Source organism: Vipera ursinii (genome assembly GCF_947247035.1).
Source record: "Vipera ursinii genome assembly, chromosome: 11".
Classification (NCBI taxonomy): Eukaryota; Metazoa; Chordata; class Lepidosauria; order Squamata; family Viperidae; genus Vipera; species Vipera ursinii.
Genome location: NC_139524.1, coordinates 12413664 through 12431527, shown reverse-complemented (window position 1 = coordinate 12431527; position 17864 = coordinate 12413664). Strand labels below are relative to the sequence as shown.

At 43.3% G+C, this 17864-nt stretch overlaps 1 protein-coding gene across 1 annotated transcript in view; it reads right to left on the bottom strand.

Annotated features, from left to right (window-relative positions):
* CEMIP (cell migration inducing hyaluronidase 1) overlaps positions 1-17864 on the bottom strand; it is a 72681-nt gene that overhangs the window by 17125 nt on the left and 37692 nt on the right. The window contains exons 12-18 of the mRNA XM_083371190.1: positions 9564-9739; positions 8719-8928; positions 5709-5914; positions 4001-4070; positions 2575-2703; positions 1719-1804; positions 1196-1327 (exon numbers count right to left, since the gene is read on the bottom strand). Of these exons, the coding sequence (XP_083227316.1) occupies positions 1196-1327; positions 1719-1804; positions 2575-2703; positions 4001-4070; positions 5709-5914; positions 8719-8928; positions 9564-9739 (1009 nt within the window). The remainder of the gene's footprint in view (positions 1-1195; positions 1328-1718; positions 1805-2574; positions 2704-4000; positions 4071-5708; positions 5915-8718; positions 8929-9563; positions 9740-17864) is intronic.

Genomic DNA, 17864 nt, shown 5'->3' with positions numbered 1-17864 from the left:
CTAACATCTGCAGACTTAACACATTTGGAAGATATTAGGTTGGGGAAGGTTAAGCTACCAATTTGCCACAGTAACCACAAACACCTGGTGGAATGGATGGAGTCAGCATAGCCATTGTTTGTTGAATAGGAGGGCAATTTCCTGTGTCAAATAACCACACCAGAGTTGCTTGCACTCCTTGGCTTCTACCGCAGGCGAGTAGCAACCTGGAAATTTGGGGTGACTCCAGGTCAAGTGGAATCTCACTAAGACAAGAAATATTGGAGGGTCAGCTTTGAGTGGAGCTGTATTAAAACTTAAAACAATATGAATGTTTCTGTTTAAAGCAGGGGTCATAGAATCATAGGACTGGAAGGGACCTTGGAGGTCTTCTAGTCCAACCCACTGCCCAAGGCAGGAGACCATGTTGCATCTTGGATAAATCTGATTGCAAAGGTATCTGCAGAGGGTTCAACAAAAGTCATTGTGGCCACTGCAACCAGTAAACTGCCCCCTTTTTCATGGAAGCAAACCAGGGTAGGACTTCAATGCCAACATCTTGCTTTTTTTTTAAAAAACCAGCCTTCATCCCCTAGAAAACCCTGCAATGAGAATTGGTTAAAGGACTGGAGAATTAAAATCTTCAAGACCTAATCCCAGACATCTGATTTTGCTGGAGCCTGCCCAGAGTCCTTGTGGGCTGGGGCAGGCTATAAAAATTGTAAACAAACGTTAAAAATAAACACGTAATTGGTTAATCCGGCATTCTCAGAAAGCAGAATAAGGAAATTGTCTTCCATCTGTACGAGACTTTTGCGCTGAGCATGGTTTACGCACCCTTTTCGCCAAGGAACACTGTCTTATGTCTACTTCCCTGGCACTGGAATTCTGAGCAGTCATTTGCGGCCACATGAAATAAAAGCACCAGACCGGCTGCTTATGTTTTGCTTTCAAGGAAGAACAGTCTGTTTAAAACTCTTTTGTTGTGGCATATTGTAAAAGGGTGCCTGCCCACTGACGTGCATAGCCAAACTCACATGGTGCACTGACACAGGCTTCACAGACAAGCTGGGGTTAAATTTGCAAAAACAAGGGGCCTGTTGCCTTGCTGGTTGTCATTTCCACCTCAATCTCAGCCAGTTGATAGACTTTGGGAAAGGAGACTAAGTCCCGTCCAGCTTCTATAAAAATGGGACTGAAGAGAGATAAAACTCACTGGCAATCATCCAACCACACATCTCCTCCTCTCAACCAAGCTCCGTGGTCCTGGTTCTTATAAGCGATAAAACGCCGAATTAGAGCCGGCTCCCTGGGCTTCAAAGGGTCAGCATCCTTGTGTGGGCTGTACCTGGAATTGCAAGAGGCAAAAAGGGGATCAGCGACCCCAGTTCTCTGGGGAAACACCTTGAGGTCGGCTGCTTTGATATCAGCCCGTCACAAGTTCCTGCATCCCAGTCAAGCTTCTAGTTCTCATTAGAGAACTTCAAGGATCGGGAGATGCAAGAGAGAGAGAGAGAGAGAGAGAGAGAAGTAAATCGGCATTCTTGAAGATGATTAGGAAACATATAGGGAATGAGAACTTAAGACAGAGACTTGAAGTAGGAAAGGTGTTCCCAGGTAATAAAGTTTCATGGTTTGGCAGGTCAGATCCGCTTTGCCAGACTCAGAAAAGAATGCAAAATTTCCCATGGATATGAACAACTATCATTCCAAATCAAAGGCCACCAAAATCAGTTTACCTTCCAGAAATCAGAGTCAGGATTGGCCGCTTGTCTTTGGCCGATGCTGGCGTTGTTTTAACTCCATTATCAATTATCATTCCAGCCTGGGGAGAAGGAGGAAAGGCAGCTGGTAAGCAATATCTACTCTAATAAATTCTTAGAAGGTGGGGAAAGTATGCATCTTTTTGGGGGGGCCTACAATATCAACCCCAGCAAAAAAAAATTGATGCCTTATCTCAGACATGTCAAACACAAGGCCCGGGGGCCAGATCCAGCCCACGAAGTGGTTTCATGCGGCCCGCGAAGCCATCCTGGAAACAGCGAGGGAACGGCCCCCACTGCCTTGGCCCTGGCCCAGAGACCCTCCTCCTGCCAGAGACCCTCAGATCTGTCCCACTCCTGTCCAGGCCCCCATAGGCACCCTCGATGCAAACGATGTAAAGCTGGCCACACCCACCCAGTAGGCCATACACAGTCTAGCCACGCCCACCCAGTAGGCCACGCCCACCCAGGCCATACCCACCCGGCCCCCTGAGGGCAACCGCAATGCTAATGCGGCCCTCAATGAAATTGAGTTTGACACCCCTGCCTTATGTGGTGCAAAATGGATTGCACTCTCTTTTAGTTTCATGAATCATTAGGTTTCATGATTCTACTCCACTCCATATTCTATTCTATTCTATTCTATTCTATTCTATTCACGCCGAAACTGCACCCACCCCATTGCCGGCAATGGGGGAAAAGTTGTGATATGTCGCGTGACGTTATGTCACGGGAGTATGAACAGTGACACAACAACAGCTTTCTATTTCAGAAATTGGAAGAGAAAAAAGAAAATGCAGTTTTTGTGTCTTTTCATGGCAGCTGGACTTACTCTGTAATTGGAGTGGGCTCGATTATTATAAAACGAGCCCATTGGAATGTGCTCCGAATAGCCAGGTGGGTACATTCCGACAGAAAGTCCTGTTGGTACGTGATGCAAAACAAACCAAAATCCTGTTTCCTGCAAAGGAAAACAACAGTTTCAGACTAAGACAGAATTGGGTTACATGAGCTATTATGTAAACAAGAAAAATCTAATTTCTCTCTGTGTGTGTGTGTGTCTCTGTGTCTCTGTGTGTGTGTGTCTCTGTGTCTCTGTGTCTCTGTGTCTCTCTGTCTCTGTCTCTGTCTCTCTCTCTCTCTCTCTCTCTCTCTCTCTCACACACACACACACACACACACACATATATATATAATGGCCCACCAGAAGTGCATGGATACCACTTCCAGAAGTCCATTGTAGGCATTGGAGACCCAGGCCTGCATCACATAATAGAACCGGTTCTTCAAGTATTTGAATTCCACCACTGAGGAGGGATAAAACACGGGGCTAGGCTGGACTCACTGCACAACCACATAAGGACTAAGGTCCATCCTCCCTAAGTTCCTTGGAGCTTTATCTAATTGTTCCCAGAAACAGACTGCCAGACTGGGGAGATTCCCGTACTATAGGCAGAACATAATAAAGTATGTTCTCTGAACTCTGCATGTGTTGATCTAGTTGTTCGTGTCTGACAGCATGCATGGTCTAAGTAATTAAAGCTTCCTAGGGGATCAAAGACCACAATTCTGTGTGACATACAATTCTGCACCTGCTTCCTTTCTATCCCTTCTACAAGAGAAGGACATTTTGCCCTCTTTGTGTACATTATTCTATTCTCTCCTTGGCATCGTTGTGCATGAGAATTCCCATCAGCCACATAATGTATTGCAGTTTCAGGCTCGCTTCTCCTACACGAGTCCTCCAATAGCAAAAAGAGTTATATCAAAAGAACATCAAAGGAGCTCCTTTGAAGCCTATTACTCTCCCACTCTCTCTTGGATCCTTCAATCTCAAACAAAGATTCAATAAGATCAGCTGCTTTGGGGAAGCTCTTGGTTACAATTATGCATAAATCACAGCTCTGGACTCTCAATTGGAAAATGTGCTAAAAAAAAAGGATGTGCACAGAAACATCTTTGCGGAACGCTTTTCAGGAAATCTAATTCTCCCACACCCTAAAAATAATACTTTTTATGTGTGTTTAGAGTGCGATCAATTTTAATGTAAGAATGGGGTAGTCTCTCGCAGCTACTTAGGGAACAAGAGGGTTATTTGACACAAATGATCTGCAGATTGGCTGACGGGTTAGGAAGGTTTTGTTCCCAACCCAAGTGGGATGAAAGAATCGTGTCCCGCTGAGCATGCCCAAATGGCAAAGCCACTTTTGTTCCCATCAGAAAACTTTTGCCCCGAGAGCAGAAATCACCAAACTCACTTCGGATCCTGCTGCTGCGCAGTTTACAAGGTTGTTGTGTGGGTTTGCCAGCCAGAAAGTTGAGACGGCACTGTTGGATAAGAAAACCAAGAATGAGAAAGCAAAACAGTTGCTTGGCAGTGAGATGGGCAGCATATAAATTTAATAAATAAATAAATAAAATAAAGCCCAAACATTTTCCCAATGCCAGGTCTGCAGAGGAGATGTACATTTAGGGAACAGAATCAATCTGGGTCAGATAACGTGGTGACAGACGGTGTAATGCAGTGAGATGTCCTTCATGCTCTCTGAACTTGGCTGCAGATGTTTCATTACCCAAACTAGGTAACATCATCAGTGCTAATGAACTGCAGTGTTTCTCCTTCTCAAGTTTAGACTGGGAATTGATGAAACGCACACCTAAAAGTTGCCTAAGGTTGAGAAACACCGGTGTAGTGACTGGTGGCATTTCTCTCCATCCCAGCCCACTCCCACTGGTGCCCCGTTTTCTCAATTTCACCATTGTCCCTGCAAGGAAAGATCTCATCCCAAGTTTGAAAGGCTGCTGGAATTTCAGAACAAATTCTGAGTGACGTTGCAAAACAACTCTGATGCTATTAAAAAGCCATTTCTGTTTTATGAGTGTGCCTATCTGCAAGAGAGTTAGGTTAGTGGGCTTAAGTGGCAATGCATTTGCCCCTTCTGGCCTTTTGCCATATCTAGATTTTCAAGAATTTTCCAGATGCTTAATTTCTTTTATCACCCTTGGTTCCTCCTTCACTGTTCACTTTTTTTCTGTCAAGCAACTTGGTTTTAATTCTCCATTAGCAGAATTGCTTTGCAGAGTAGGCATGTTCACTGCTCCTTTACATGGGACCAGAATGTTGACTTGATTTGTATTTGGGAAGATGAATAATACATTGCAACACGTGTCAATTTTTGTCCAAGCTTTCTTTGGAGGCAATTTTTATTTACTTATTTAACTTTTGCCTAATTCCATTGCAAATAATGTATTATTCGATCCAAATGTCTTTGTTTTTCTCTGCATGAAACAAGAAGTGGCTAGTCTTCAAGTAAGGCAGTCTATCTATCTCTTGAAGCCTTGTCCTTCAAAATCAATTTCAGAAGAGCAAAGAAGAAAATTGAAAGGAGGGGAATATATATGTCCAAACCGTCTGCGTTATTAAAGTAAGAATGGACCTGGGGAGAGGTTGTTATTTGCCATTACTTTCTAAGACAGAAAAATTCCTTCTGGCATTTTTTGTGAAAAATAATCCAGGATAAGTAGAAGAACTATTTTCCTCGGTCCCGGTGGGCTGTTCACTTAAGAACTGTATGATGTATACATGGAATTTTATCCAGTTCAATCGATACCCAGAAACCCTAACCCTAACCTCAAAAAAGAAAAAAGAAAAACAATGAACAAAAAGCTAAATCTTTGTCTGAAATAACGGCTAGGCATTCTTAAATAGGAATGCTGAATTAAGCGTGCACTTCTATTTTCCCACTGGAGAGCCAAACGATTAAAATGATTTTGATTTGGTCTGATGTGTCCTCATGGAAAAATGCCTTTTTGGAACCAAACGTTCAGGTGGCTATTTCAGGCAAGTAAAACAACGAATTTTTCATTTGATTATGAGTTCCCCTTCTATGCTCAGCGAGCCGTGCAACGTTCTGTAAAACCAGAGATAATTAAAAAAATAAAAAAATGAAAGGTTTCCCTGCTCACTTGCAATCCTGTCTAGGTTTGGGGACATATCCTGGATAAGCATCTTCAGTAATGGTCTTGCACATTCTTGTGTCCCGGTCCGAGGGTAGCAAAGTGCCCGGTTTCACCACAAGTCCGAGGCAGTGATCAAAAGTATTACGTACTTCTGGGCCATCTTCAGTGAAGAAACAGTGGCCCAAAGAGTCATATCCAACCACGTCCTTAATCTGAATGGACAAAAGCAGATGAAATGGACAGAAAATGAATGAAAGCAAGTACATAGAAGAGGCTTTTCCTTCACCAATATAAGGTATCATGCAGTAGATTATGAGAACTATAAACTTAATTCCCTTCTAATCCTCTCCCGCCCATTCCTTCCTTCCATCCTTGGAGCATCATATGCCCGAAAGAAAACAGGCCTTTAAGTCAGAGAATTTATAAACGATGCAATGCCTAAAAAATCAGACAAAGGAACGGGATGGCCCTCTTCTCCCATTAAAGCCAGAGCCGTGAATTAAAAATGGAATTACCAGTAGCAGATGCATTAACGGCCATAGTTGGTCAGTCTCGAAATGCATCTGGAAACTCTTCCCTTTGGATGGCTCTTTGCCAGGCTTCATTAAATTTTACACCCAGGGACCACTTCCACCACATAGAGAGAGAGAGACCCTATCAATGTTTTCTGGCTGAATGTGCGACCCTGCAGCCATAAATATCAACCCCGCTCCCCATAACTAAGGGCCAGGATGTTAAGGCATCACATTTTGCCTCGCAGCCTCAGTTTTTAGGAAGGCAACAAGGAGAGCAGAAATGCAAGGCATTTCAACCAGAGCAGCATTTTACAATTTAACCGGTACAGATGGCAGGCACCCCAGACTGATTTACTTGCCTGTCCTGAGTGTGGCGTGTGTGTGTGTGGGGGGGGGGGGAGTTTGTTTCAGTTATGTATGGTATTTTTTCACACCAGATAAGCTGGTGTGGAAAAGCCTTGGTGGAGCAGTGGGCTAATGCCTCCTTAAGTAACACCAGCTGCCTGCAATTAGGGCAGGTTCGAGTCCCACCAGGCTCAAGGTTGACTCAGCCTTCCATCCTTCCGAGGTAGGTAAAATGAGGACCCAGATTGTTGGGGGCAATTAAGCTGACTTTGTAATAATGCTGCTTGGGTGTGTGTGTGAAAGCCCTAACAAGCAGGCATATACATAGAATGAAGGCTACTGCTAAGCTTGTAAGCCGCCCTGAGTCTTCGGAGACGGGGCGGGATATAAATGGAATTTAAAAAAAAAAAGCTGTCCCATTAGCAGTGTTTGCTGCCTGGGCAGACGATCCATGCAGTAAAAGACTAGTTGAAAGAAACTCCTAAGAGCTTCTTTAGACCGTGAGGCTCTGCTATCACAAACATTATAATAGGGGGGTTGCAATTTAGTGGTTTCGCTCTAAAATTTGGTCCCTGGTATGTACAGGTATGTCCAGAAAAACTGGATATGGCTGTCAATAATGTTAACCATATTAGCCTAGATGAACTTATAATTTGACCCAGTACAAGATGAATTCCTGTTTTTGAGAGCAGCCTTGTTCTTTTGATAGAATAGATCAGGGGTAGGCAACCTTGGCTCTTTTATGACTCATGGACTTCAACTCCCAGAATTCCTGAGCCAGCATGGCTCAGCTTGGAAACCTCTCCCTTTCTCCTCAGCGTGGCTGCCTTAGGAATTCTGGGAGTTGAAGTCCACAAATCATGAAGGGGCCATAGTTTCCCCATGCTGGCTCAGGACTTCTGGAAGTTGAAGTTCACGAGTCATAAAAGAGCCAAGGTTGCCTAGATGCTTTCCCAAATACTTGCAGTTCTCTGTATACAGATGCAATTCCTTGGGAGCGTCTATAGAGATTCACAATCATCCAGGTCATGGTTGTCTCAAAGGCGCTTTTCAAAAGGCAAATGTACTTTCTTGGTTTTGGTTTTTTTCCCTTGAAAAAGCTTCCTTTCGAAGCTTATTGGATGAGAAGCAAAACATTTTCAAGGGAAAAAAATATCAAGAAAGGCCAGTTGCCTTTTGAAAAGCACTTCTGGGAGTTCCTTGCAAGCTAATCTTCAAGTCACCCCAACTGAATTTGCCTAAGTTCACTCCCATTTCAGCATATGTACAGTAACTCTGCGGCCTTCATCCTGAGGCTGGCTCATGCCTATGACTCATATACACGGCACCTGCAACTTGTATTTAATTTATGTTATTGAAGCAATTGACCTGCCGATCCACCTTGCTGCGGTGAGATGGAGCAGCTAGCAGCAAAACAAATAGATCAGCAATCCAAAACAATCCAAAACGACTACAACAACAATGAATATACAGTACGCCAAAGTTCCAAATAAAACTCTTCCAGTTAACAAAGGACTGAGAGCAAATAACTAACCAACGGGGCTGACCCAATCTGCTGCTCTTGATGCTTGCGTTTAAGTTTGCTTCTAAACAGAGAAGACAACATATCTCTGTTACAGCAGCTTTACCTGGTTGCGGGTGTAGCTCTGTTTGGAAATATATTAAATCACCCCCAAAAGGAGACAAAGTTCAAGTGATGGATTAAGGAGCGTCTTGAGGAGTTAGAAGAAGAATGGGGAACGGTCCCATCCTGGCTGATATGACAGCCACATGTTTTGAGGATGCAAGAGGGATCACCACCCCTTCATCCAAATATTACCTGCACTAGGATCACCTTGCAAGTAGAAATTCTTAGAACCTAGCATGGTTAATCTCAAAAATATTAAGCAGGATTCAACCTGTAGGTTGAACTGAACTTTTTTTTAAAAGAATCCTGGAAAAAGGAAATGTCAAACTATTCTAGTATCGTTACCAAGAAAACAATATTGGTGGTCTACGAAACTAGCAGCTGTTGAGTTCATCTCAAGTGAAATTTTATCTCCCCACTCCTTACGTGGATGCATAATAAGATCGAAGACAGAAAACCCATCAGTTTCTCTCTACCTGACCGCATCTCGTGTTTGCAGCAATAGGAGAGTCGAATCCCAGCATCTTACCAGCAAACCGTTGGAGCCATGCACGGTGACACAACGAGAGAAGGTGTGGTGGATGGACATATCTTTCACATAAGTAGGTGGCTGGTAGCCTCCCTTCTCATCCACGTCTTGAGCCATGTGGAAGTGAATTGGGTAGTGTCCCAGCAACTGCTGGCCCATATGCTTCAACTCCACGCCTTCCATGTGGACCGATTTGAATCCAAGTCCAATCTAGAGAGCAGAGATAGCTCAGTGAAAATATGGAATGAAAGTTTCCGAACTTGCATCTTTAGGCAGGTTAAAAATACACAGCCGCTGCACACGATCTGGGGCATCCAGCCCAAATGAAGTAATTTAAAATACTGGATTTTCTTTTTAAAGGAGAAAAATAAATAAATAAGCAGGCTCTTAATTCTCTCTAACAGGAAGCAATGGAAAGGATTGAGTCCAGACTGCAATAATAATCCAATGCAAATTAATGGCAGCATTTCAGAAAGTTGATCTGGCATCCTCCAGAGGTGCTGGACTACAATGCTATCTTCCCCAGATGAAAAGAGGGGGGGGAAGCTATAGAAAGGAAGAACTTCCAACTGTCTTTGCTACAGATACAAACGTGAACTAGAATGTCTCTTTCAACTAGAATAAACCACTCCACACAGTGCTTCTGCAGTCATAAATAGTTCTAGTCATCCAGTTCCAGAGTTAAAATTTCATTTCTTTCCCTTTCAAGGAAAAAGCCCCAAAGAAATAAAGCTAGCAAAAGTCTTTTCTTTAATCAGAGCAGTCAATTTCGCCATCTCTGGCGTTTTATTTTAGGCTATTGATTCAGAGAAGATTCCCAAGCCAAGCAGAGCTACAAGCCGTACCTTGATGTGTCCACCAAAAGTATCAAAATCAAAGAAGGAGCACAGATGGGCATTATAATCGTAACATCTGGCCTCCATCTCGCCCATCACCAGAATGTTTCGGGTAAGCAGTCCGACTTCAGCCCGCATATCAACTCCATCAATTATCTCTCCTGTGTGAAGGTAGTTGGATTTTCCTAGGGGAAAGGATAACATCCAAGGTGTCACAAAAAGGGAAAGATTAAGTTAATGGGGGAGGTTCAGAGAGAAATAGATCAGCACAGCCAGGAACCTATCCTGAAGGGTGGGAAGGGGCCAGGACATCTTGTGAAGAAGACACGAAACAGCAAAAGATGGGAAAATCCATTGTCCTCAATAAACTGAATCCGTTTTCCAAAGACACAGCCATATCCGTACCAAAAAACCCCAAGTTTTATGCCTAGATCAGGGGTAGGCAACCTTGGCTCTTTTATGGCTCGTGGACTTCAACTCCCAGAATTCCATGGCTCAGCATGGAAACCTCTCCCTTCCCCTCAGTGTGGCTGGCTCAGGAATTCTGGGAGTTGAAGTCCACGAGTCATAAAAGTGCCAAGGTTGCCTACCCTTGGCCTAGATCATGAAGACCTATCAGAGTCTTACCACATTTTTCCATATAAATATTTGATTCTCTCTCTATATATACCGGCAGTGCTCAATTTACGACCACAGTTGAGCCCAAAATTTCTGTTGCTAAGCAAGACAGTTGTTAAATGGGTTTTGCCCCATTTTACAACTTTTCTGGCCACAGTTGTTAAGTGAATCACTGCGGCTGTTAAGTTAGTAACACAGTTGTTAAGTGAACCTGGCTTCCCCTTTGCTTGTCAGGTGGTCACAAAAGGGGATCACGTCACCCCAGGACACTGCGACCGATGTAAATATGAACACACCCCCCCTTGCCACGTGGCTGAATTTTGATCACGTGATCATGGGGATGCTGCAACGGTCATAAGAGTGAAAAATAGTCACAATTCACTTTTTTTCTCTAGTGTCATTGTAACTCTGAATGGCCACCAAATGAATAGTTATAAATCAAGGACTATCTGTTACATCTATTCCAAAGTCCAAAATTTTGTGAGTTTGCAGGGTAACAAAGTGGATTTTGTTTGTCGGAATGAACAGTGCCAAAAGTTCAAAAAACATTTCAAACAAGCCGTTCTCTTTGCTCAAACACCCGCCACGCTGATCCAGAAAAGTGGATTATAAAACATCCACCTGGAAGCTGCAAGGTTTTTTTCTTTTTTATGCTAGCCTCAGCTTTCAGGCACCACGTGTTTTCTTAACTATCTGCCCAGACCTGCTAAGAATGTTAAATGCCTGCAAGAATGTTGAATGTGTAGCAAGAGGTTTCCTTGATACCTCATGTGCTGGATGCTGTTTACACAAAGTGCTTTTGCTGATTTGACATGATCCGAGATAAGGGCACAACCACCGGGTGGTTTGAGGTAAGTTTGGGGTAGGTGTGTTTTGCTCCTTTAGAAAAGGTGATGTCATGTTTATGACCACAGCCATTAAAGTTAAAGGAATTGCCGTGTTTGATGGCAAACATACCCACGGCAAAAATGAGTTTATTGAGAAGCGATGCCATCAGAGCGGTAGCTAGATGTGTGCACGGTGTCCTGCATTAAATAATCCAACCACATCTATGAGCAACTCCGGGTATACACAAAGCATAGCTGGAGAGAGATGGTATGCTTGCATTTCTCCTGGATCCGACTTAAGGCTCTTTAAATTATGCCTCTAGATTTGTTTTTGTTTTCTTGTCCTTGAAGGCCAATCGTGTTTACGATTCCAGCCTTCGGCTGAGCTGAGACTTGCATCAAATCTTACATTGTATCAGGAGTCAGATTAAATGTTGAATGGAATAAGTAACATGCAATTCATGACATACAAAACAATAATAAGGAAGTAGTGCCTGGAGAGATTTTTCAATATTCTGCAGGTCAGGTAAATTTGCATTACTCAAAACCTAGTATAGCTTGATGTGTGTGTTTTTTTCTTCTTAAAATAAGAGAAAATTTATCCACCGTGGGTTATTAAGTATTTTTTTTTTACAAAACCTTTCCAATTTCAGAAGGGACACGGTGGCTCAGTGGGTTAGGATGCTGAACTTGTCGATCGGAAGGTCGGCAGTTTGGCGGGTCGAATCCCGAGTGCCGCGTAGCAGAGTGAGCGCCTGTTACTCGTCCCAGCTTCTGCCAACCTAGCAGTTCGAAAGCACGTAAAAATGCAAGTAGAAAAATAGGGACCACTCCGGTGGGAAGGTAACAGCGTTCTGTGCGCCTTTGGCGTCTTGTCATGCTGGCCACATGACCATGGAGACGTTCTCGGACAAGCGCTGGCTCTTCGGCTTTGAAACGGAGATGAGCACCGCCCCCTAGAGTCAGAACGACGACTAGCACGCATGTGCGTGCGGGGGAACCTTTACCTTTACCTTTCCAATTTAGATTCTTCATGTGTGGTTCCTGCTTATTAAGATCACCTTTGAAACAACTAAATAAAGAGAGGAATGTAAAAAAAAGGGGGGAAAGGAAGCATTTTTACTTCTTAAAGGCTTTTGCTGAAAGAACTGAATCAGAAAGAGAGGAGAGACTAGACATTCACCTGTCTGAGTTGGTATAGGTTCTCCTGCTTGAGCAGGGGGCTGGACTAGAAGACCTCCAAGGTCCCTTCCAATTCTATTCTATTCTATTCTATTCTATTCTATTCTATTCTATTCTATTCTATTCTATTCTATTCTATTCTATTCTATTATTATTTTGCACCTTCTGATGGTGCAAAAAACCCCTCCCTCTCTAGTGGATTTCACCTATCTCTTGCAGAATTCTTGAGGGATTGGCCAGTCCAGCTGAGAACTTCTGGAGATCTGTGCATATGCAGGGCACTTACTTTAGGAAAGATGGCACTATATAGACTCTGATGTATGTATTATTAACAGACTTCCTCAAGGCTCTATTCATGAGCAATTGAAATGAATAACTACCATTTTAAAAAAAAAACATGCAAAAGCTTTTGCATTGGGAGAATCTGAGAAGGTAAGTCAGAGGGAAGCCTTGCTTTCCCCAGACTGAAGACGAAATTTAGCCTTGGAGTGGTTTTCCAGCAATCATACTCTATCAAAATAGTGGTTGGAAGCAGACCAAATTAAAGATTGACTTGGTTTGCATTTAATTTGTCAAAATTAAATATCATTAAGGTGAGAATTCTCCAGCCGGATATTTAATCATTTTCTTCTTTCATCAAACAAAAAATTACTTCTTAGGAACAGCTTTCGAAGATCTGGGGCATATCTCACAAGGCTTTTGTGAAAGACATGTTGTGAAACATCAGGCGGGGACATAAATCAATGTTAAAAAGTTTTTAAATTATCCGTCTGGAGACGTGCCATCCTAGCATGGAATTTTCTGAGCCACACATTCTGAGGTAGTAGCTCACAGAAATCAAAACACTTCAGATATTTATCTTTATAATAAGCACTGCTCATTGCTTGCTTTACTTCCTATCTACCTGTCTGCATTCATTACATGATCATAACATAAACTGGTTTCTGAACAAATCTGTTTTCACTGGATGATAAGCCAGCCAAATGAGCTGAGCCTTCACACAACATGCTCAGCCACAAAACCACTTAGCCAAATGCTGTATTTGGGGCAAATGGATCTGCTAAACCTAATCCATTTCAGGATGTTGAGTGAACACAATTATGGGTGTGTTTGAACTTTAGCCAGTTGTGAAGGGCAAAACTGGCATAAAAAAAAGAAAGTAAGTAAAGGTTCCCCCTGTTCAGTCATGTCCGACTCTACGGGGCAGTACTCATCTCCATTTCCTAGCCGAGGGAGCCAGCGTTGTCCGAAGATACCTCTGTGGTCATGTGGCCAGCAGGATTATTCACCAAGGCTACAGAATGGTGCTACCTTCCCATTGAACTGGTACCTATTTAACTACCTGCATTTGCATGCTTTAGAACTGCTAGGTTGGCAGGAGCTGGAGCAAGGAACAGGAGCTCACCCCATCACATAGTACTTGGGTCTTGAACTGCCAACCTTCCAGTCAACAAGACCAGTGTCTTAACCACTAGTCCACTGCACCTCCAAAAAAACCCTGGCATTATTCCTTCTTAAAGAATGCACAATAGACAACTGGGCCCTGGTAAGCCAAGCCTCCATCTGACTTCAGACGTTTCCTACACTTACTGCATACTGTTAGGATTCCCATGGATTTAAACATAAACCTTTGCAGAAATCTATGGATAACCCATTTTGTATTGCCCAGGTCAGGGTCAAAGATATAGAATATAGAATAACAGAGTTGGAAGGGACCTTGTAGGTCATCAAGTCCAACCCCCTGCCCAAGCAGGATTCCCTACATAGAATAGAATAGAATAGAATAGAATAGAATAGAATAGAATAGAATAGAATAGAATAGAATAGAATAGAATAGAATAGAATAGAGCTGGAAGGGACCTTGGAGGTCTTCTAGTCCAGCCCCCTGCTCAAGCAGGAGGACCTATACCATATCTGCAAAGCCATACTGAAAACAGCCCTCTTTAAAAAAAACCAGACTAGTCTGCCTGATCATTTTCTCTGCCAATTTATTCACAGTTTTATCTCTTACATGAAAAAAAGGCATTGCATCGTTTCTGTCCACATTCGATTCTCCCCAGATTTGAAAGCAGCCTCACCTCCACATAGTTAAAAGTCTAAAGATAATGGCTGGGATTTTAGGTTTTGTTTGATCTCCTGTTCTCAGAACCACCCTTCCTGCTTTCCTGTAGTCCTTTGTCTGCTTTTGCTCCAAGCCTCCAGTTCAGTAAAGTCCGGATGCAAAGCATCAAAAGCATTGACTCCTTCACAGAAGGTGGAAAACTCTCAACTCAGAGCTCGCCCATGGCAGGAAAACCCACATCTGATACAGTGAGGAAAACTGAAATATCTCAAATGAGGGAGGTATTTCCTTTTACCCATTTGCCTGTCATGGGGATAGCGGCTGTTTAGAAAACGAAATCATCCTACATTTTGGATGCCAAACTCGTTCTCCTTCCATTTTATGTTATTAAAGAAAACTTCCTGTTGAACACGGTTTCCCTGCTATATTCTTGCAACGGCAACCAGATTTCAGCATAGCAGTCATTAAAGCAGACATGTCAAACACAAGGCCCGGGGGGCCAGATCTAGCCCGCGAAGTGGTTTCATGCGGCCCGCGAAGCCATCCTGGAAACAGTGAGGGAACGGCCCCCGCTGCCTTGGCCCTGGCCCAGAGACCCTCCTTCTGCCAGAGACCCTCAAATCTGTCCCACTCCTGCCCAGGCCCCCATAGGCACCCTTGATGCGAACGATGTAGAGCTGGCCACGCCCACCCAGCAGGCCATATGCACTCTAGCCACGCCCACCCAGTAGGCCACGCCCACCCAGGCCACACCCACCCGGCCCCCTGAGGGCAACCGCAATGCTGATGCGGCCCTCCATGAAATTGAGTTTGACACCCCTGCATTAAAGGAAAGGACACAGTTGTGAGACAGGAGTGTTGAGGAAGGAGCTTCAGGAAATCGGTTCCTTCCTCAGTAATGTTTTGACTTTCTCTTCCCACGAGAAAACTCAGATCTGGAGAAGGCTGCTGATATCTGGTCATAGTCACTCATGCCCTAGTCATCTCCTGGGTGGACTACCGTAATGTGTTTTACATGGGACTGCCCTTGAAGAGTATCCGGAATCTTCAGCTGGTTTAGAATACAATTGCTCAGCCAATTATGCGTGCCCTAAAGTTACATCTCTGGTCTGTGAGCTGTATCGGTTGCTAGTATGCTTCTAGGTCCAATTTAGGCTACCTGGTTCTGACTTGAAACCCTTGAAAGTTTGAGGCTGGGTTGTTTGAGGGACCACCTCTTCCTGATAACACCTGCCCATCCCATTAGATCCAGCAAAAGAGTTACGTTGTGGGTCTCTAATGGGATAACTGCCTATATGCCTCTCCACCAGTTAGAAGCCTACAGCTTCCAGAGCTCTTAAAGTCCTCTGAAAGTCTTAAAAGAACTGGGCTTCCAAGTTCACTGGTTGATAGACCTAAGGTGAATATGGGTTTGCATTCCCACAACACCCTTAGTTAGTTTCTTGAACCAATTCAGTTTTTTTGGGATCTGTACAATATTCTGAACCACAAACTGAAAAAGCACAACCTTCCCCACCCCACTAGACAATGTCGGCTTGCGACCCCCCAGGGGAAGAGCCTTCTCTGTGGGAGCGCCAGCCCTGTGGAACCAACTCCCCCATGAGCTTCGGATGGCCCAAGATCTCCAGTCCTTTCGCCGCGGCCTCAAAACACTCCTTTTCCACCTGGCTGACCTGGATTGACAGGGATTTTAATTATGTTTACAATTTTAACTCTAATCTTTAATTTATTTCAATTTTAAATTTTAATTTACTGTACAGAGACCTTTAATTTTTGTTGTTGTTAGCCGCCCTGAGTCCCTCGGGAGATAGGGCGGGATATAAGTCCCATTAATAATAATAATAATAATAATAATAATAATAATAATAATAATAATAATAATAATAATAATAATAACAACAACAACAACAACAACAACAACAACTTCCCCCTGGGGAAGTTAAAACTAACCCAACCTTGCTTGTGGTGCAAATGCAGCCACTAAAATCATAGTCAAATCCAAAAAAGTCTTGTGTGAATGCAGTCGAAGAGTTGTCATAAATGAGAAAGTGGTGAAGATGTCAGTGTGCAAACCGCTAGTTTCCTTCACTCACGGGGTTTTTATTTTTCATCTACTCGTTTAACATGCTTGGCTTTAGAAAGGGTAAAAAAAAAAAAAGGAAGGGAAAGTTGGCATATTACAAAGTCCAGGCCTTCTTGTAACATCATGTGCTTTGGGATCTAAATCTGCCCTGGAGATAATCTTGAGAAATAAAGAGAGCAGGTAGCTACAACTTAGTGCTTTCGTTGGAAGGATGCCAAGGGGAGAAAAAACAAGGCAAAGATAAACTGAATTGATAGAAACCAACTCTGGGTGACTGGTAGCTCTTTGCTTTCTGATAATTGGGTGTTCTTCGCCATCCCCATCAAGTCTGCCCGTGTTTTTTTTTTTTTGTAAGGAGATAACCTTCCTCTCACGGCAGCCATTTTATGAGAATGAACAACAACAACAACAACAAAAAACCCACCCTCAGATGCCAAATGTCTAATCTGTTTTGATGGCTGTCTTGAAATGAACCATCGATGTTAAATTGCCTTAACTTTAAAGAGCAGATTGGCAGAAAGGAGAAAAAGGCTTCCCACAATTTCAAATTAAACCATTTCAGCTTCTTTCCTACTGATGGAGCAAAAGGGACCCGATTGCTCTGAAAGGCTGTTTATACCACGAATTTAAATTGTTCCAAAATAGCTCCCTTCATTCACCAAACACTCTGTGCAGAGAATGTCAACATATTGGTGTCTGTGGATACCGGCAAAGGTACTTTATCGTAACCCAACCATTTTGGAGAAAGCATTAAAAAAAATCTGAGGTTTTTGTGTTTTTTTTTTAATCCTGGACCACAGGTCCATGTGTGGCCTCGGGTCTACAATGCAATGTAAACCCATCCATAGGAAGAGCAAAGCAGCAACTAAGGAGAAACTTCCTAACTGTGAGGACAATTAACCAGTGGAACTCCTTGCCTCCAGAAGTCGTGGGCGCTCCATCACTGGAGATTTTTAAGAAGAGACTGGACAGCCACTTGTCTGAAATGGTATAGGATCTCCTGCTTGAGCAGGGGGCTGGACTAGAAGACCTCCAAGGTCCCTTCCAACTCTGATATTTTGTTATCCTTGGGACAAGCAGAAGGAAGGGATTCATTAAGATCTTCTTCAGCCCCCTTCCCAAGCACCCTCTTTTTCAGATGCACCTGGGGTCTAGGACAGACATTCAACATTCCGTTTTCTTTCTATTATCTCTGGATATCTTTGGGGTCACACTCACTTAGTGTGATTTTTCCAATCACGTAAGTGTTGCTGAACAAAGGGGGTGGGGGTGGGGACAAAGAAAATAGAACTGAGAGACGCTTTCCCTGCAGAAAGCTGCCTGCCGTCTTTAGTCATGAGGCTATGATGCATTTAAAAAAAACCACAAAAATATTTTTTTTGGCACAAGCCAGCCACTTTCTTTCAACCCTGGCAACCACAGGCCAAAAAAAAAAGCTGTATTTCCTTCTGAGCCACTTGCATCAGAGTTAACGGGATTCACGATTTAAGGATGACCTACACTGTGACAGAGGTATGGGCTGATCTGATCTTCCTTTC